The sequence below is a fragment of the Pleurodeles waltl genome, chromosome 10, assembly GCF_031143425.1.
Source record: "Pleurodeles waltl isolate 20211129_DDA chromosome 10, aPleWal1.hap1.20221129, whole genome shotgun sequence".
Classification (NCBI taxonomy): Eukaryota; Metazoa; Chordata; class Amphibia; order Caudata; family Salamandridae; genus Pleurodeles; species Pleurodeles waltl.
The window spans coordinates 742,528,540-742,549,634 of record NC_090449.1 but is presented as its reverse complement, the minus strand read 5'-3'; the positions used below and the strand labels follow the sequence as shown (position 1 = coordinate 742,549,634).

The window sequence follows — 21,095 nt, the reverse complement described above, 5'->3', positions numbered from 1 at the left end:
TTTTCAAATAAATCACATATAGCTATTTTAAAACTAGACACTTAGTGCAATTTTCACAGTTCCTGGGGGAGGTAAGTTTTTGTTAGTTTTACCAGGTAAGTAAGACACTTACAGGGTTCAGTTCTTGGTCCAAGGTAGCCCACCGTTGGGGGTTCAGAGCAACCCCAAAGTCACCACACCAGCAGCTCAGGGCCGGTCAGGTGCAGAGTTCAAAGTGGTGCCCAAAACACATAGGCTAGAATGGAGAGAAGGGGGTGCCCCGGTTCCGGTCTGCTTGCAGGTAAGTACCCACGTTTTCGGAGGGCAGACCAGGGGGGTTTTGTAGGGCACCGGGGGGGACACAAGCCCACACAGGAATTTCACCCTCAGCAGCGCGGGGGCGGCCGGGTGCAGTGTAGAAACAAGGGTCGGGTTCGCAATGTTAGTCTATGAGAGATCAAGGGATCTCTTCAGCGCTGCAGGCAGGCAAGGGGGGGGTTCCTCGGGGAAACCTCCACTTGGGCAAGGGAGAGGGACTCCTGGGGGTCACTTCTCCAGTAAAAGTCCGGTCCTTCAGGTCCTGCGGGTGCAGGGTCTCTCCCAGGCGTCGGGACTTAGGATTCAAAGAGTCGCGGTCAGGGGAAGCCTCGGGATTCCCTCTGCAGGCGGCGCTGTGGGGGCTCAGGGGGGACAGGTTTTGGTACTCACAGTATCAGAGTAGTCCTGGGGTCCCTCCTGAGGTGTTGGATCTCCACCAGCCGAGTCGGGGTCGCCGGGTGCAGTGTTGCAAGTCTCACGCTTCTTGCGGGGAGCTTGCAGGGTTCTTTCAAGGCTGCTGGAAACAAAGTTGCAGCCTTTCTTGGAGCAGGTCCGCTGTCCTCGGGAGTTTCTTGTCTTTTCGAAGCAGGGGCAGTCCTCAGAGGATGTCGAGGTCGCTGGTCCCTTTGGAAGGCGTCGCTGGAGCAGGATCTTTGGAAGGCAGGAGACAGGCCGGTGAGTTTCTGGAGCCAAGGCAGTTGTCGTCTTCTGGTCTTCCTCTGCAGGGGTTTTCAGCTAGGCAGTCCTTCTTCTTGTAGTTGCAGGAATCTAATTTTCTAGGGTTCAGGGTAGCCCTTAAATACTAAATTTAAGGGCGTGTTTAGGTCTGGGGGGTTAGTAGCCAATGGCTACTAGCCCTGAGGGTGGGTACACCCTCTTTGTGCCTCCTCCCAAGGGGAGGGGGTCACAATCCTAACCCTATTGGGGGAATCCTCCATCTGCAAGATGGAGGATTTCTAAAAGTCAGAGTCACCTCAGCTCAGGACACCTTAGGGGCTGTCCTGACTGGCCAGTGACTCCTCCTTGTTTCTTTCTTTGTTCCCTCCAGCCTTGCCGCCAAAAGTGGGGGCCGTGGCCGGAGGGGGCGGGCAACTCCACTAAGCTGGAGTGCCCTGCTGGGCTGTGACAAAGGGGTGAGCCTTTGAGGCTCACCGCCAGGTGTCACAGCTCCTGCCTGGGGGAGGTGTTAGCATCTCCACCCAGTGCAGGCTTTGTTACTGGCCTCAGAGTGACAAAGGCACTCTCCCCATGGGGCAAGCAACATGTCTCTGGTGTGGCAGGCTGCTGGAACTAGTCAGCCTACACAGACAGTCGGTTAAGTTTCAGGGGGCACCTCTAAGGTGCCCTCTGTGGTGTATTTTACAATAAAATGTACACTGGCATCAGTGTGCATTTATTGTGCTGAGAAGTTTGATACCAAACTTCCCAGTTTTCAGTGTAGCCATTATGGTGCTGGGGAGTTCGTGTTTGACAAACTCTCAGACCATATACTCTTATGGCTACCCTGCACTTACAATGTCTAAGGTTTTGTTTAGACACTGTAGGGGTACCATGCTCATGCACTGGTACCCTCACCTATGGTATAGTGCACCCTGCCTTAGGGCTGTAAGGCCTGCTAGAGGGGTGTCTTACCTATACTGCATAGGCAGTGAGAGGCTGGCATGGCACCCTGAGGGGAGTGCCATGTCGACTTACTCGTTTTGTCCTCACTAGCACACACAAGCTGGCAAGCAGTGTGTCTGTGCTGAGTGAGAGGTCTCCAGGGTGGCATAAGACATGCTGCAGCCCTTAGAGACCTTCCTTGGCATCAGGGCCCTTGGTACTAGAAGTACCAGTTACAAGGGACTTATCTGGATGCCAGGGTCTGCCAATTGTGGATACAAAAGTACAGGTTAGGGAAAGAACACTGGTGCTGGGGCCTGGTTAGCAGGCCTCAGCACACTTTCAATTGTAAACATAGCATCAGCAAAGGCAAAAAGTCAGGGGGCAACCATGCCAAGGAGGCATTTCCTTACAGCGAGCTATTGCAAAACATGCGAATCTACTGCGACTGATGCCACGAACAGATGTACACTGGGTAAGTGACATTTTCAATATATATATATATATATATATATATATATATATATTAAGACAAAGATGGTCTAAAAGTACATAAGAGAACAAACACAAAAAGTACACATTGTAAATGATATTCTTATTTTTATTCTTATTTTTTTTTATTTTAAAAGTCTTTGTTTTGTGTAAAGACGAAATTTATTGGTCATTGGAAACTACACTGTCCATAATGCACTGTGAATGTTGTAACACTATGGGGTATAAATAGCAAAAGGGAAAAGGGACTCACTCACTGTGAACAAGACTCCGGAGGGAGTTGAAACGCGTTGGTGGTTGCTAATTGGAATAAATATGCACTAATGAAACTTCGTGGAGTGCAGTGAATATCTTTGGTGATTTATATATATATATGTGTGTGTGTATATGTGTGTGTGTGTGTGTGTGTGTATATATATGTATTTTTATATATATATTTATATAGGTGTTGATGATTATAGATATATATTTATTTATATATAGATAGTTATATATTTATGTGTATACCTTTATAGTTACATATATTTTATACATGAATATTTTGAGATTGCATGTATCAAGGTGCTTTCGATCAAATATGTATTATTACAATGTGCACAGCTACTGCTATCTACTCTGATTAAAGCATGTGAATCTATGAAAGTTCCAATACTGGAGTAAGAAAATAAGTTACTTACCTGTAACTGTAGTTCTCCACTATTGAAATCTTTAATAGATTCACATGCGACCCTCCTGCCTCCCCGGAGAAGCTCTCTTCATATATATGTATGTATATATGTATGTATGTATATATGTATGTATGTATGTATATATGTATGTATATATGTATGTATATGTATGTATGCATGTATATGTATGTATATGTATGTATGTGTATATGTGTATATATATATATATATATATATATATGTATGTGTATATATATATATATGTATGTGTATATATATATGTATGTGTATGTGTATGTATGTATCTCTCTTTTTCTCTCTTTTTCTCTCTTTTTCTCTCTTTTTCTCTCTTTTTCTCTCTTTTTCTCTCTTTTTCTTGTATTGTACGCACTTGTGCTTGGAAAATCTGAGGTGCTGGAGCTTCTCTCAGGAGGATTCTGGAGGGTGTTGTCGCCTGATTGGTTGATGCTCAAGTTTGGTCCTTTTCACAAAATGTCTCTGATAGACTTTTAAATTGAAGAGGCCTAGGGCCTTTTTTCTTTGTTAATCTATCTTGACATTACTTGTGTAAATTATACCGGGGACTCCCATCTCGACGACGGGGAATGATTCAAGCATGTGAATCTAGGAAAGATTCCAATACTGGAGAACTACAGTTACAGGTAAGTAACTTATTTTCTTCCTAACCTTGAAGACCACCTTCCTAATCCCATCACTGCACAGGATGAGCCAGCTGCAAGCACTAACCGCCTATGAGCCCTACCTGCAAATAAACAAGGGCAGAGTAATCTTCAGTACCAACCCCTGCCTCCTCCCAAAGATGGTATCACAGTCCTTGTCCATTTTACATCCCAAGGTACGTCAAGTAAATTGTCGTTTAAGAGCGTAAGTCTAAATCGAACCAGAAACAAACATGCCAAGCTCAACAAGCATCCACCTAGCACCCACACGTCATCCAATACCTGTGGCTCAAGTGTACATAAACGTGAGTGGGAAATCTGGAGTGCACACATGGTGGGAAAGTGGTGCACTGATGGGTATTGTGTATGGTTAGAGGAGTAGATCTAGTGAAAAAGGGGGGCGGGGGTTGTGAGGGATTGGGAGTTTTGGGTGGGATGATGATTGGCTCCAAGGTTTTTTCCAATTTTGCTCAGTGTCATCACCTGTAAGAATATGTACCTTGATAACAGTGGGCGTCTCAGGGTCAAGTTTCTTGTACAGAATATAAAGCAGGATTAAGTGTCTTTTCTCGCCTGTTTCATAATGTATCCATAACTCTGACAATCCTTGACTTATGAACATTGCAACAAATCTGAGTAGCACAGTAATATCTTTTATTTGACAGTACAATGACTTGATTGGAACCATTTCGAACAGCCCACTCACAATTTGGCACAACTCAAAGGTCAGCTTCCTCCAATTTGCTGTTAAGTTCTTGAACATATGGCCCATACCTTTTGAATATATCTCTGCAGACACCAACTCCTCATTGACGATAATTTAATTTGCAAGAATTGGAAATTCAGTTTTCACTGAAGCATCAGCAATGTTTTGGCGAGTTAACATCTCCAAGTTCATCTTGTTAGATGATGATGACCAGGATTTATCAAGTTGCACAGGTATAGGCAAGGTCAATTGTTCCACTTGTAGACATTTGTATGATTCTCTCCCATTTTTTTGACAGATAATTTAAATTAACTGCCAAAGACAATGTGCAGTTATTGCAAGGTACACACTGAGTTTGATATATGTACAGCAGTCTAAACGACCTCTTAAGTTTTGCATGAATGAAATTTTGATCATTCGCAATTGTGACATAATCCACAACAGCAGTTTTCAATGAGTGCACTTTTTTGAATTGATATTGTGAGGTGAAAGGTTTTTTCGAGCTCTTGTATGAGTTCGTGCTTCACTGTTTGGTTGCAGCATCTCCATCAAATAACGTGTTTGTTGGAAGATGATCTTGCGACAGAATGTCCTTGATAAATTGACCCCTTTCTTTTGCTGCATCCATCTCTTTGTACTTGCAAAAGTTGTTTTTTTTTTGTAACCTTTTTTGTAGGGGAGAGTTGGACAAAACTCTTGCTATTGCAATTAAATTGTGGAAGTTTAGCTTTATTGATTACATCAAACAGCTTTTTCTTTCACAGTACAAATCTCTCCTGCTTCAGTTATGCACATAGTTGCCATACATGTTCCAGGACATCTAGTAGCTGTGTCTTTATATTGTTATCCACATATTGTTTGGTCACAAAATTGTGTAGTTGCACAGGCTCAATTTCAAAGGTGTTTTGTTGTTGTTGCATGAAATGAAGAAGGCCGTTTACATGTTTATTAAAATGGTTGCCTATCTTTCCCACATGTTTGTGGTGAGGAACAGTTTCACAATGGGCCATTAGTTTTGAATTTGTTGTCGCTCTGAAAATATTGCAAAGAGAAAGAACTTCATGGTAAACAAGTTGCCATTAGAGCAACATATTCAATTTTACGTGTCTGACGAACAATTCCCTTGGAACTTTTCAGTGATGTCTGGATTGTCTGTTCTAGTTTCATATCTGGAGACTCAGAATTGAACGTTCCCTCTCTAGCATTCACCACAAAGTGTTTGTGGATGAATTGTCTGTAGAGGTATGTTTTTTTCCACCTCTAGCTTATTCACTCATTCCAAATACCTGGACCCATATCTCAGGTAGTTTATGCAATTGAATTTGTGAAACAGTAATCAGTGACTCCACTGTCTTCACTTGCAGCTGTCGCCTTCCCAATCAGCATGTACCACATTTTTCACTAGAGCTTTCATGTGTAAAACATTTCCTCAGTATTTGCAAAGTTATGAATTTTTTCATCACATTCTTTGACAAACTCTACTAACTTGGTTTTTGAGGTTTTCTGATTTTGAACTGAATGTATTGACCATATCCTGACTTTGCATTATATCTTTTGAGTGAAGTGCACCCTGTGCCTTATTCACTTCTGAGATAAGATATGCAAAACCTAATTTGTCATTCTTGCTACAGAAAGCATTGTAATGCAGTGTTTCTATTGCCTCAAATATGATGAGCAAACCTTGTAACAAACATGAGTTCCGCTTGATACTGACTGGACAGTTTTGCTTCCAAAGATTTCAGCTTCAGTAATTGCATTGTCTATGCCACATCCACTGAACTTCTTGCACCCCACAGTGCAGCTTTTGTTATGTGGGGAAAAAAACATCATTGGAGAAAGATAATCAGAATCAACAGGATTGCTCATAAAAATGTCAGCTATAATACAAAAAAAACCATCGCAGAAAATTGGCAGGATAGGCTGGTCTTCAAGCTGAGCGCGCACATTTTGTAAATTGTTTAGAGCTCTGTATACTGTTGCATGCTTTGTGACAGGAGATGGTATTACCGGTAAAAGTCCAGCCTTCTTCAGTGGGACAGTATTCTGGGGTATTGGAGCATGAATTCCAGCCCATGAAGGAACTGGCTTTTCTTCGCACTTCTGTACCGAATAAATGATATGATAAATTCAGTTAAATCAGCATCAGGTAGAAGATCCATATCATCAGTGTAGGAAGTTGGCTCTGTATGTGCTATTTCAAAGTAAGGAATAGCATGCACAGAGTCCAAGGGTTCCCCTTAGAGGTAAGATAGTGGCAAAAAGAGGTAATACTAATGCTCTATTTTGTGGTAGTGTGGTCGAGCAGTAGGCTTATCCAAGGAGTAGTGTTAAGCATTTGTTGTACATACACATAGTCAATAAATGAGGTACACACACTCAGAGACAAATCCAGCCAATAGGTTTTTGTATAGAAAAATATATTTTCTTAGTTTATTTTAAGAACCACAGGTTCAAATTCTACATGTAATATCTCATTCGAAAGGTATTGCAGGTAAGTACTTTAGGAACTTCAAATCATCAAAATTGCATGTATACCTTTCAAGTTATTCACAAATAGCTGTTTTAAAAGTGGACACTTAGTGCAATTTTCACAGTTCCTAGGGGAGGTAAGTATTTGTTAGGTTAACCAGGTAAGTAAGACACTTACTGGCCTTAGTTCTTGGTCCAAGGTAGCCCACCGTTGGGGGTTCAGAGCAACCCCAAAGTCACCACACCAGCAGCTCAGGGCCGGTCAGGTGCAGAGTTCAAAGTGGTGCCCAAAACACATAGGCTAGAATGAAGAGAAGGGGGTGCCCCGGTTCCGGTCTGCTTGCAGGTAAGTACCCGCGTCTTCGGAGGGCAGACCAGGGGGGTTTTGTAGGGCACCGGGGGGGACACAAGCCCACACAGAAATTTCACCCTCAGCGGCGCGGGGGCGGCCGGGTGCAGTGTAGAAACAAGCGTCGGGTTCGCAATGTTAGTCTATGAGAGATCTCGGGATCTCTTCAGCGCTGCAGGCAGGCAAGGGGGGGATTCCTCGGGGAAACCTCCACTTGGACAAGGGAGAGGGACTCCTGGGGGTCACTTCTCCAGTGAAAGTCCGGTCCTTCAGGTCCTGGGGGCTGCGGGTGCAGGGTCTCTCCCAGGCGTCGGGACTTTAGGTTCAAAGAGTCGCGGTCAGGGGAAGCCTCGGGATTCCCTCTGCAGGCGGCGCTGTGGGGGCTCAGGGGGGACAGGTTTTGGTACTCACAGTATCAGAGTAGTCCTGGGGTCCCTCCTGAGGTGTCGGATCTCCACCAGCCGAGTCGGGGTCGCCGGGTGCAGTGTTGCAAGTCTCACGCTTCTTGCGGGGAGCTTGCAGGGTTCTTTCAAGGCTGCTGGAAACAAAGTTGCAGCCTTTCTTGGAGCAGGTCCGCTGTCCTCGGGAGTTTCTTGTCTTTTCGAAGCAGGGGCAGTCCTCAGAGGATGTCGAGGTCGCTGGTCCCTTTGGAAGGCGTCGCTGGAGCAGGATCTTTGGAAGGCAGGAGACAGGCCGGTGAGTTTCTGGAGCCAAGGCAGTTGTCGTCTTCTGGTCTTCCTCTGCAGGGGTTTTCAGCTAGGCAGTCCTTCTTCTTGTAGTTGCAGGAATCTACTTTTCTAGGGTTCAGGGTAGCCCTTAAATACTAAATTTAAGGGCGTGTTTAGGTCTGGGGGGTTAGTAGCCAATGGCTACTAGCCCTGAGGGTGGGTACACCCTCTTTGTGTCTCCTCCCAAGGGGAGGGGGTCACAATCCTAACCCTATTGGGGGAATCCTTCATCTGCAAGATGGAGGATCTCTAAAAGTTAGTCACTTCAGCTCAGGACACCTTAGGGGCTGTCCTGACTGGCCAGTGACTCCTCCTTGTTTTTCTCATTATTTTCTCCGGCCTTGCCGCCAAAAGTGGGGCCTGGCCGGAGGGGGCGGGCAACTCCACTAGCTGGAGTGTCCTGCTGGGTTGGCACAAAGGAGGTGAGCCTTTGAGGCTCACCGCCAGGTGTGACAATTCCTGCCTGGGGGAGGTGTTAGCATCTCCACCCAGTGCAGGCTTTGTTACTGGCCTCAGAGTGACAAAGGCACTCTCCCCATGGGGCCAGCAACATGTCTCGGTTTGTGGCAGGCTGCTAAAACTAGTCAGCCTACACAGATAGTCGGTTAAGTTTCAGGGGGCACCTCTAAGGTGCCCTCTGGGGTGTATTTTACAATAAAATGTACACTGGCATCAGTGTGCATTTATTGTGCTGAGAAGTTTGATACCAAACTTCCCAGTTTTCAGTGTAGCCATTATGGTTCTGTGGAGTTCGTGTTTGACAAACTCCCAGACCATATACTCTTATGGCTACCCTGCACTTACAATGTCTAAGGTTTTGTTTAGACACTGTAGGGTTACCATGCTCATGCACTGGTACCCTCACCTATGGTATAGTGCACCCTGCCTTAGGGCTGTAAGGCCTGCTAGAGGGGTGTCTTACCTATACTGCATAGGCAGTGAGAGGCTGGCATGGCACCCTGAGGGGAGTGCCATGTCGACTTACTCGTTTTGTCCTCACTAGCACACACAAGCTTGGCAAGCAGTGTGTCTGTGCTGAGTGAGAGGTCTCCAGGGTGGCATAAGACATGCTGCAACCCTTAGAGACCTTCCTTGGCATCAGGGCCCTTGGTACTAGCAGTACCAGTTACAAGGGACTTATCTGGATGCCAGGGTCTGCCAATTGTGGATACAAAAGTACAGGTTAGGGAAAGAACACTGGTGCTGGGGCCTGGTTAGCAGGCCTCAGCACACTTTCAATTGTAAACATAGCATCAGCAAAGGCAAAAAGTCAGGGGGCAACCATGCCAAGGAGGCATTTCCTTACAATCAGCCACTTTGGAACTTTCTGGTAGACTGGGACGTGTTGATGGCTTGTAGGGATTTTGCACACGTTGGCAAGGCAGTTGGGTTATAAGTTTTAAGCTTTGTTTATGCCTACAGCTGGCACAGCTTGTTTTCTAGCAGCTACTTCATAGGTACAGTCTTGAAACAGCACCATGGCAGTATCGTGTGTTGAATGTTAACTTAGATTATAACTTGATACTTCAATCGATTGGATTGGTGTGATTCGGTTTTTTTTTTTTGTGGTGATGTCATTCATAAAACATGATACGAAAAGGATGGTTAATTTGCCCAGCATAAGCCTGTCTGTTCATGAGCTTGTCTTCCACTTCTAAGCTTATCTTCAAAGCCATCACCAATGTTGTCAGCTCCTTTTCCAAACTCAAGACCGTTAGTTTATTTTCGCTAATATTAAACAACAATGTAAAAATTTTTTAACATAAGCCATTCTTGTTGGCTCCCATGATTTGCTGACCTCTGGGCCATTATAAAATTTGTCCTTAAATCTAAAATCTAAATATTTCAGGACATTTCTTAAAATGGTTCCTGATGATTTACTGCATCCTGCGATCTTATTTTGACAGGAAGAACTTCAGGAGTCAAATCAGCTGAGTACACCATAACTGGCTCTTTTTTTTGGTTAGACTGACCAAAATGAATTCTGTCATTCTAAATTCTCACCAGAAAAATCTTAATTTCATTATTATGGATAAGTACAGTTTTATGCTTGTTGACCATTATTTCTTTGATCTGTGTCTCAACCCGTACCCAGCACACGAGTGGCTTTAAAACTTCATTTGCTTTTTTTAAAGAGTGCAAACTTAACTGAATGCTGTTGGTTATGTTACTGCTGGGAGTTTATTGTACATTCATATTTTCAAATGTATGCACGCATGCAGTTCATTGGGGCATACAAGTCCGCTACACATACGCTCACCTTGCTGCTTAGATCAGCTAGTCGACTGGAAATGTAATCTTCAAAGAAACTAGCTGCAGATAAAAACATGTTTGCCCTTTGAGACTGGCTCTCTGTACTTTCTTTCGTCGATGCCTTTGGCCCTTGTTCTGGCTAAACCACAGATAATACATTGAAGATCCTCTGCTTTCTGATGAGTTGTTGGAGGTGGACAAGGGCTAGCCATCGATCTTGTAAGTGGATGGGCATTGGGTTTACTTGTTAGCGCTTTCACAGAAGACTCAGATTCTTGTTGTGAGTTACTGGTTTTTGCTATTTTTTGACATTTGTTTTCCAGGCTTTTTTTCCCTTGTATACGACTCGTAGCACTTGTTGATACAATGAGAAAATATTTGATCCTTTTCACCAATCAATTTCAATAGTTTGTGAATTTCGTCTTCCTGTATTTCTGCAGCATCTCAAACTCTCTTCCGTTCAGCTACATTTGGTTAGCTTTTATTTCGGATTAGCTTGACATGTGGCACTTTTTGTTGTTGTTGAAGTAGTCGTCAGATTTTGTAGTTAGCAACACACGGTCAGTAGGTAAAGATCCTCTGCCACCTCCTGCTTCACTAATGCTTACCTAATTTGAATCCACAGAAAACCTGAAACAAAAACAGTATTGAAATAAATTGCCAGTGTGATGGCCAAAACACATTTTAGAGCTGCCATTTTGGAAAATGGCAATAGGGTTGCGCTCAGGAGTTATTTTCTGTCTCTATAAAACGAAATGACTCCCAAAACCTGTTTTTACACCAAACTGAAGTATGTAGGTCTTATGATTCCTGAAATATTACATCAGCACTGCAACACATCTGCCATTTTTAAAAATGTTGTCCAGAATAAATCGGCCCGAATTAGCAATGTCTACTCAATCTAGATTACTTCTCTAATGATTAATAAAAAACACAAATCAAAATCTCTCTACAGTTTTTTTTTTTTTTTTTTTTACAGAACTATATCAAGGGGCCAGGACTAGTGCTATAAAGACAAATCATAGAAAAAAATACATGGTGCCATTTAAATCATTACTAGTGTAATTACACTGATAAATCCTGCATTCTTAAAGTTCATGCATGTTTTCCTAGTAGAGGCCTCAGAACTAATTGAAAACCTGTTTTTCATAATTTCTCTTAAGTACTTGTGAAATGAAAAGCTGTTCAGCTTTTCCTTCTTTACATTGGCATTAGGCCCCAAACTCGAACAGAAAAAAGACATAGCCCTTTAAATTAAGCCTTTGTTTTGGGCCCTGCTTGAAGTAGATTAGAAAGCCCCCTCGTCTGGGGCTTGCTGCATCCAGACAGAATGTCTTGCTGTCGTGGTGTTGGGCCCAGAAATAACTGCTAGAACCAGGCTCCGACTGGATCCCCTTAATTTCCAGCACTGTTGGAAAAAAAAAAAAAAAAAACTAGAGTATAGAGACCTTCTCATTCTTGTTCTCACTGTTCTCACCCAAGTTCCACATTTGAAAAGATAGATGTATGAAGCTGTCTCTTTATTTGCTATCCTGCATTACCTGCTTCCCATCCAGGTAATGGCTACCCTATGATTGGCTGGCAGTAGTGCCAGTTGCGTAAACTTATAATCCATCTTTTTCCCTTTGTGGAAATGTACCTGCCCCAATAGTCCAACCCCAGGGTCCCCTCCCATTATGCCCTCACAGCTGATTAGTGCCAGACAAGGTATATGAAGGTTGCATTGACATCCTGGCAGCAGGCACAGTCTGTTAACCGATTAAGTTCCATTAGTGTAGTACAACCGGGGTGATGTATGTACGGTGTAGATTGCAGGGCACCTTGCGCACCAACAAGCACATTTTGGTTTCTTCCTCAGTCTTGTTTTTGTCTGTAGGTCTTCAGGAATCTGATTACCGAGTGCCAGGGGCTCCTCAAAATACTAACTAAATCTTTAGGGGTGTTTAGGGGAGTGTAGGGTAGTAGCCAATGCGCTACTCACCCCTGGAGTCACTACTACCCTCTATATGACCACTGCTGCTGGGAAGTGAGCGTATCTCTGTCCCAGAGGTCAAGATGTGAGGTTCACATCAGGCTGCTCAATTTAGGGGTGGGTCTGACCTGTTCAGGTGCCAAATGTGCCATGGGGAGGGGGGGGGGGATTGACATCCATCCTTTGAGTGAAGACAGATTTGCTTATCAATGTGATAGGCTTCTTTGAATCCCTCTGCCTTGGAATGCAGATTTGCACGTCATCCTGTTGGGTTGGGGTTTGTAAATACCTCTCCTAGAGCAGGCTTTGATTTTTCACCGTCCGAGAGCAAAGGCTCTCACTAAGGGGATCAGAATTATGTCTGGTGGTAGCAGGCTGGCTAAAACTAGTCAGTCTGCACACGGGTAGTTCGTAGGTTTTGCGGTGACACCTCTAATGTGCCCTCTGCTTGTATTGATAGATACATCCATCAGTGGCATCAGCGAGGGGTTATCAAAAGGAGATGTTTGATACCAAATATCCCAATTTTCAGTAAAGCCATCATGTAGCTTGGGAACTCATACTGATCAGCACGTGCTTTAAATGGCCCTTGTTTACTCACTATGTCTAAGAATCGCCAGACACACCAAGAGTGTATCCGCTCATGGAGATATACCCACACATAATGTTATGCACTCTGTCTTAGGGCTGGAAGGCCTGCTATTGGGGTGACTTACATATATTGCACACAAGCGGAGTGCCATGTTGTATTTTCACTTTTAGCAGCACCAAGATATGCAGCATGCATGTGGTAGGTGAGGGCGTGCTTGGGGTGGCACAATATATTCTTCAGCCCTTGGAGGACTCTTTGTCCCAACTTCAGGTTGGGAATTTTTGTGAACTGTTTGTATTTCTCTATACTGACCAAGTCTAGGCTATTGTTCCTGTAGTGGGCAAGAGACAACAGTCTAATGTCTGTGCTTCATAGGGCCCATAAGGGTACAACTGCAGGCTTCAGAGGGTAAGATGTCAACCAAGTATAACCTAACTCGTGGCACACCAATGTTTTAGCCTCAGGAAGACGACCATTCTTCCAACTGAAATGAATGTGGTGGTTCATGTTGATAGATACTCTTTTTTTTTTTTTTTTTTTTTTTTTTTTAGAAATCATCTCTTTTAGGGCAAGGCATTGCTTTCTTTTAACTCTGTTTTCTAGTTAATCCACCTTATTTGTATATGAGCTTCTTGCTTTACAGAGCACTTACAAATAATAATGTACACTGTATAATTCATGTTACCCAGCCTTCATGGGTATCATATTTAGAGCATAAAAACAAGTCCGCACCCCCCAAAATAATCTGAGCATGTGTAATAAAATTCTTCTTTTGCCCAACCGTAATCCACTATACTTCTCAGTAGAAAAAGGCGAGCCACACGAGGGGAGTTTGTCAAATACTTTTAATGGTGGATTGAAAACAACGCGTTTCAACTAGAATTTCTACTGAGGAGATGTAAGGTGGAATACTGTGTAATTTACAATAGCGGTGAATGCCTGCTATGCGAGCCCCCGACTCTGTGGAACAGGGTCTTTCAAGCGTTTACACTATTGGAAAAATCTATAGAACATATGCTACCTGTATTCCTTCACATTCTGAACTAAATGGGCTGCCTTAAAGTTGTCCTTTTTCCTTTCATTTCACATGTTACCGGTTTCTGCATGTAGGCAGAGGTTGAGAAATTTTGAATGTGTAGATGACTACGTAGTAAGTCTGTGTTCAGCACCATGCTTTGAAATTTTTCAGTGTTTGCTAATCTATGTGAATGTTATTTTGTCATGTAATGACTTTTACCTGCACTTCAGAGTAATATACAAAAATACTTCTACGTTTTAACCTTTTTCATAAATTGGTTTTAGACTTATGAGCCTGCAGATGACTGGTCTGAGCACATTAGCTCTTCTGGCAAGAAATACTACTACAACTGCAGGACAGAAGTTTCCCAATGGGAGAAACCAAAAGAGTGGCTTGAAAGGTACATAGAGAATAATGCTACACTATAATGCAAATGTAGCTTATGTAAACCAACATCAATTTATTTTTTGGGTTATTTTTTTTTTCCAGAGAGCAGAGGCAAAAAGAACCATCCAGTAAAATGGCTGTTAACAGCTTCCCAAAAGATAGAGATTACAGGAGAGAAGCAATGCAGGCCTCAAGTACTGGTGGGTTTTCCAGTGGATGTAAGTATTTAATAGATGAAAAAAAAATTCATAATGCAATTTCATCAACTGCTTCTGCTGATACTACTATAATAAACAATAAAACAATATCTCAGGTGGTTAGTAATATAGTTAGGTGATTAGGATGAAATTAGTGGGTCTTGTTTTTATAATAGCTAGATGAGTACATCTCTTTATGGTGCAGAGTTTGCATACTGAGCACTAAAGTCTTTACGTGTAACTATTGCTGAATTATATTTTACTCTTGCATGTGTTTAAATCTGTACAGAAAATATTTACTTGAATGCCTTTGTCTTGTGCCTTCAACACGTGCCCACTTTGATGTATTTAGTTTAATCAAATCGTTCATTTGAAGTAATTAGTTTATTAGCAGTGACATTTTGCATCTAGGTATTTCTCAGCTATCCGCATCTAAAAGGCTGTTATTTGGTACAATATACCTCTTTGGTATTAGTTCTCTCAAGAAATTTCCATTGATAATCATAAGCACTGAATGGACCCATCCATGTGTGGGAATCCTGGAGCACTTCTTTAAAATGCATCTTAAGTTTAGACGTTCACCTTACTTCAGGAAGGCCAAGCCTAGAACATAATTTTGTCAAAAACGTTTTGCAGGCTATAAAGAAGGCGAGGTTGGTAAATTACTTTTAATACATTTTTTAAAAAAGGTCAAAATATCTGTAAAATAAGAAATGCCCATGAGTTGTCACTTTTTCTTATAAATATCTTTCCTAAACCTTTATTTTTTGTAAATGATTTTTTTTTTTTTTTTTTTAAAGAAATTGAGACAATGTGAGAATGGCAACAAAGACTGCAGTAATGTAGTCACAAAAAGTGACACTGTACCTTTAGGGCTCACAGTCCTCCAGTGTCTCATCATGACTTGCCCAGCAGGTGGCTATTGCCTCAGTTCTTTTTTTCTGGCTTCTGGTGACAAGGTCTTGGAGCACTGAGCAAGGGATTTTGGGGCTTTTTTTTACTTAAATAATATTTCGCAGACCATTTGTCAACAACTTTACTTCACATCATTCATCATTTTGTGACCGGGAAATTATTTTTTCAGACAAATAAAATAACTTTATTTGTCAAATATCCCTACCTGATGTATCTTATTCTCTTGATCTCTGTATTCTCTGCCTTCTTAATACACATTCCTGACAGATGTCAAGATCTTCTCCAGACATACCCCAAGGAACAAGAACTTGCCTTCATTGAGCTCAGAAGCAGCGCTTACAGCAAGAGGCACATTCTGAAGGTGGGACTTGACATGATCGAGGAGAGGTTCAGTCCTCTTTCAGGACTTCTCAACTTTCCTCTGAGTACTCCAGAAGAGGGAGATCCGCAATGCAGAGAAATCTCCAAAAACATAGTTTCCAGTTGAGGGCATCCGACAGCGAGGTACAGTGGCAACGTGGCTGCTGTCGAGAGTGGCTGGGTTGATGTTGAGGAGGAGAAAACTTTGGATGTTGGGACACAGACGGTCGATGTTGAGGGATTCCATGATTTTGAGAGACAGATGATGTTAGACGCCAAGAAACTCAAGGACTTGAAGATATAGAAGAGACATAAGGTTGAAAAGCCTTTTAACATCAAGCCATACCATATCTGCAGAATGGGTCAGAAAAACAAGAGCAAGAAGGTTGCCATAAAATGCTGATTTAGAATACTTCAGTGTGGACTCTGCATTACTGCGAGTCCTGATACAGATTCCACACAACCTTCTCCATCGTATCTCCAGCTCCTTCTGCACTTACACCTTGTGCTTCATCTCCACCTCTCACTTAAACAGGGGCACCTTTGGAAGCTCCTTCCCCAGTGAGGTCTCCAGCTGCTCCATAGAGATCAGTCTCCTCGATCAAAATCTAGAACTGACCATGGATCTCGATCAAGAGTCACTTTTAGACGTCGCTGTCACTGTTCTCGACACTCCTAGTCGCAATGCTCATCTAGGCACAGACGCATCCTTGTTCCAGGTCTTAATCACTATTCAGGTTATTTTATTCAACCTAGTCTTGTAGCACCGGAAGTTACTTAAAGACTTTGACTGACTCGCCTCAGCCAAGAGTTTAGCCAATAGATGACATTAATACCTTTCAGGAGGTTCCCAAACAAGGAGTTACGGAACTAAATTCTTTGTCTGCACCATCAGTGGTTATATCACTGATATTTGTGACCCTTCACCAACGTTCCGCATCGCGACCTCTTTTGCCCCGGGTTCCAGGTTTGCTAGTACCAGCTATGGAACTTTAACTCACATCAGCTTCAACCAAAAGCAGCTCCCTCTGGGCTTCAGAAAAAATGTAAGCCTCCAGAGCAGGACCCGTTATGCCTGATGTCACATCATCCTCGTGCTTCAATTATCATGGCTGCGTAAAAAATTAATTTGACTTCTTGGTCATCCATGTTTCCACCAGACAAAGCAGGAAGCATGGAGGGAGCTGAAACTACACACGGTGGAGAGTTAGATGCCGAAGCCTACGTAACAGACGCCAAGAGGAAACAGGCTACGAATAAAGAGGTGATGAAGACCGAAAAGAAAACCCACATTGCTTTATTCACATATGATTCAATCCCCTCAGTGATTTAAAGGACATCACAAATAGCAGCAACAAAGGCCTTTGCAGCAGTATAAAAGGCGCCAGCCAAAGGGAAGAGGTGGCCAACAAATTCTGCAAGATGGAAAGATTCCTGCAGTTTTCAAACAGTGAGCCTCTGCTTCCCTTCCTGTTATCTGTTTTGTAGGGGGAAGTATTTCCAAGTATTCAACAGAGTGGAAGTTTATCACCAACAGCGCTTAGGTAATGAATATTGTACAGAATGGTTATTGTTTTAAATTAATTTGTCCTCCACCAAAAATTCCGACAATCATCCAATGAGCGTCTACCGATGTTGTGATCAGTAGTGAACATTCTTCTGCAGAAGCCTGCGGTGGAGCCTGTATTTCTCAAGCAATGAAGAACAGGGATTTATTTGTTGGATATATATTTTTTTTGGGGGGGGTGAAAAAGAATCACCGGAATAACAAATTCAGACCTATACTAAATCTAAAAGTCAGAAACAAATGGATAAGGAGAGAAAAATTCAGAATGCTAGCTTTACATCAAAATTATCCTCAGATCCATCAAGGGCCTGTCTCTGTTCCATAGATCTTTAGGATACGTACTTTCACATCTCCATAGATAGAAAACACCACAAATTTCAGAGAATTGTAGTAGGATACAATCACTACCTGGACGAGATACTTCCTTCTGGCCTCGACTCACCCCACATAAATATTTGAACTGCAATGTAGAGGTCGCTGCACATCTCAGTAAACTTAGAATAATTGTATATCCGTATCTAGATGACTGTATTATCAAAGTGTAAACAAGTACAATCATATTACTGTATCAACTCTCAATTGGCTAGGTCTTCATATCAGTCACTAAAAATGAACCTTATCACCAGTCCAGTCTCTTCATTACTTGGAGCAATTAGGAGAGACGTTACTCCATATGTCTGACATGTCAGTCTCTCATCGAAGTCTTTTATCCAACAGTGAGGAAAGTGTCCCTCCTACTAGGCTCAATGACATCTTGTAAATTTATGAAGCCAAATGCCCGTCTCCACATAAGACCACTGTTGGAAAGTGCCTCTTTTTGACATAGTTAAAGCTCACTTTTTGCCTGGTATCTGATGTACTAAAGAGGGTCTCCGAGGGATGCCACAAGAATTGTGCCACCATAAGCAAATGACAGGCTGCCGTTTTCTGCTTGCTGCAGACAAAAGTGAAAACATGACATGGCACACAACCCTAAGGCAGAGTGCATTATATTCATATGAGGTCATATCTGCACAAGCAGATGTACCCCTGCAATGTCTATGCTGATTCTGAGACCTAGTAAGTGCCCATTGTAGGAAGTTGGCTCTGTATGTGCTATTTCAAAGTAAGGAATAGCATGCACAGAGTCCAAGGGTTCCCCTTAGAGGTAAGATAGTGGCAAAAAGAGATAATACTAATGCTCTATTTTGTGGTAGTGTGGTCGAGCAGTAGGCTTATCCAAGGAGTAGTGTTAAGCATTTGTTGTACATACACATAGACAATAAATGAGGTACACACACTCAGAGACAAATCCAGCCAATAGGTTTTTATATAGAAAAATATCTTTTCTTAGTTTATTTTAAGAACCACAGGTTCAAATTCTACATGTAATATCTCATTCGAAAGGTATTGCAGGTAAGTACTTTAGGAACTTCAAATCATCAAAATTGCATGTATACTTTTCAAGTTATTCACAAATAGCTGTTTTAAAAGTGGACACTTAGTGCAATTTTCACAGTTCCTAGGGGAGGTAAGTATTTGTTAGATTAACCAGGTAAGTAAGACACTTACAGGGCTTAGTTCTTGGTCCAAGGTAGCCCACCGTTGGGGGTTCAGAGCAACCCCAAAGTCACCACACCAGCAGCTCAGGGCCGGTCAGGTGCAGAGTTCAAAGTGGTGCCCAAAACACATAGGCTAGAATGGAGAGAAGGGGGTGCCCCGGTTCCGGTCTGCTTGCAGGTAAGTACCCGCGTCTTCGGAGGGCAGACCAGGGGGGTTTTGTAGGGCACCGGGGGGGACACAAGTCCACACAGAAATTTCACCCTCAGCAGCGCGGGGGCGGCCGGGTGCAGTGTAGAAACAAGCGTCGGGTTTTCAATGTTAGTCTATGAGAGATCTCGGAATCTCTTCAGCGCTGCAGGCAGGCAAGGGGGGGATTCCTCGGGGAAACCTCCACTTGGGCAAGGGAGAGGGACTCCTGGGGGTCACTTCTCCAGTGAAAGTCCGGTCCTTCAGGTCCTGGGGGCTGCGGGTGCAGGGTCTCTCCCAGGCGTCGGGACTTTAGGTTCAAAGAGTCGCGGTCAGGGGAAGCCTCGGGATTCCCTCTGCAGGCGGCGCTGTGGGGGCTCAGGGGGGACAGGTTTTGGTACTCACAGTATCAGAGTAGTCCTGGGGTCCCTCCTGAGGTGTTGGATCGCCACCAGCCGAGTCGGGGTCGCCGGGTGCAGTGTTGCAAGTCTCACGCTTCTTGCGGGGAGCTTGCAGGGTTCTTTAAAGCTGCTGGAAACAAAGTTGCAGCTTTTCTTGGAGCAGGTCCGCTGTCCTCGGGAGTTTCTTGTCTTTTCGAAGCAGGGGCAGTCCTCAGAGGATGTCGAGGTCGCTGGTCCCTTTGGAAGGCGTCGCTGGAGCAGGATCTTTGGAAGGCAGGAGACAGGCCGGTGAGTTTCTGGAGCCAAGGCAGTTGTCGTCTTCTGGTCTTCCTCTGCAGGGGTTTTTCAGCTAGGCAGTCCTTCTTCTTGTAGTTGCAGGAATCTAATTTTCTAGGGTTCAGGGTAGCCCTTAAATACTAAATTTAAGGGCGTGTTTAGGTCTGGGGGGTTAGTAGCCAATGGCTACTAGCCCTGAGGGTGGGTACACCCTCTTTGTGCCTCCTCCCAAGGGGAGGGGGTCACAATCCTAACCCTATTGGGGGAATCCTCCATCTGCAAGATGGAGGATTTCTAAAAGTTAGAGTCACTTCAGCTCAGGACACCTTAGGGGCTGTCCTGACTGGTCAGTGACTCCTCCTTGTTTTTCTCATTATCTTCTCCGGCCTTGCCGCCAAAAGTGGGGCCTGGCCGGAGGGGGCGGGCAACTCCTCTAGCTGGAGTGTCCTGCTGGGTTGGCACAAAGGAGGTGAGCCTTTGAGGCTCACCGCCAGGTGTGACAATTCCTGCCTGGGGGAGGTGTTAGCATCTCCACCCAGTGCAGGCTTTGTTACTGGCCTCAGAGTGACAAAGGCACTCTCCCCATGGGGCCAGCAACATGTCTCGGTTTGTGGCAGGCTGCTAAAACTAGTCAGCCTACACAGATAGTCGGTTAAGTTTCAGGGGGCACCTCTAAGGTGCCCTCTGTGGTGTATTTTACAATAAAATGTACACTGGCATCAGTGTGCATTTATTGTGCTGAGAAGTTTGATACCAAACTTCCCAGTTTTCAGTGTAGCCATTATGGTGCTGTGGAGTTCCTGTTTGACAGACTCCCAGACCATATACTCTTATGGCTACCCTGCACTTACAATGTCTAAGGTTTTGTTTAGACACTGTAGGGGCACAGTGCTCATGCACTGGTACCCTCACCTATGGTATAGTGCACCCTGCCTTAGGGCTGTAAGGCCTGCTAGAGGGGTGTCTTACCTATACTGCATAGGCAGTGAGAGGCTGGCATGGCACCCTGAGGGGAGTGCCATGTCGACTTACTCATTTTGTTCTCACTAGCACACACAGGCTTGTAAGCAGTGTGTCTGTGCTGAGTGAGGGGTCTCTAGGGTGGCATAAGACATGCTGCAGCCCTTAGAGACCTTTCTTGGCATCAGGGCCCTTGGTACTAGAAGTACCAGTTACAAGGGACTTATCTGAATGCCAGGGTGTGCCAATTGTGGATACAATGGTACCTTTTAGGTGAAGGAACACTGGTGCTGGGGCCTGGTTAGCAGGGTCCCAGCACACTTCTCAGTCAAGTCAGCATCAGTATCAGGCAAAAAGTGGGGGGTAACTGCAACAGGGAGCCATTTCTTTACACCCATGGAAGGCGTTTTAAATGCATTTGCTGGGCACTGGTCAATTAGAGTGACCAGCTTCATGATGGCTTCCTGAAAATAGGGAG

General features: G+C 43.8%; 1 protein-coding gene across 9 annotated transcripts in view; it reads left to right on the top strand.

Moving 5' to 3' along the window:
* The window catches only part of WAC (WW domain containing adaptor with coiled-coil), a 554,026-nt gene that overhangs the window by 119,019 nt on the left and 413,912 nt on the right, over nucleotides 1–21,095 (top strand). For 6 of the 9 annotated variants that reach the window (XM_069211302.1, XM_069211303.1, XM_069211306.1 and 3 more), the window contains exons 5-6: nucleotides 14,111–14,226; nucleotides 14,316–14,431. In XM_069211302.1, coding sequence (XP_069067403.1) covers nucleotides 14,111–14,226; nucleotides 14,316–14,431 — 232 coding nt within the window. The remainder of the gene's footprint in view (nucleotides 1–14,110; nucleotides 14,227–14,315; nucleotides 14,432–21,095) is intronic. The other 3 variants (XM_069211305.1, XM_069211299.1, XM_069211297.1) reach the window with 1 other exon arrangement.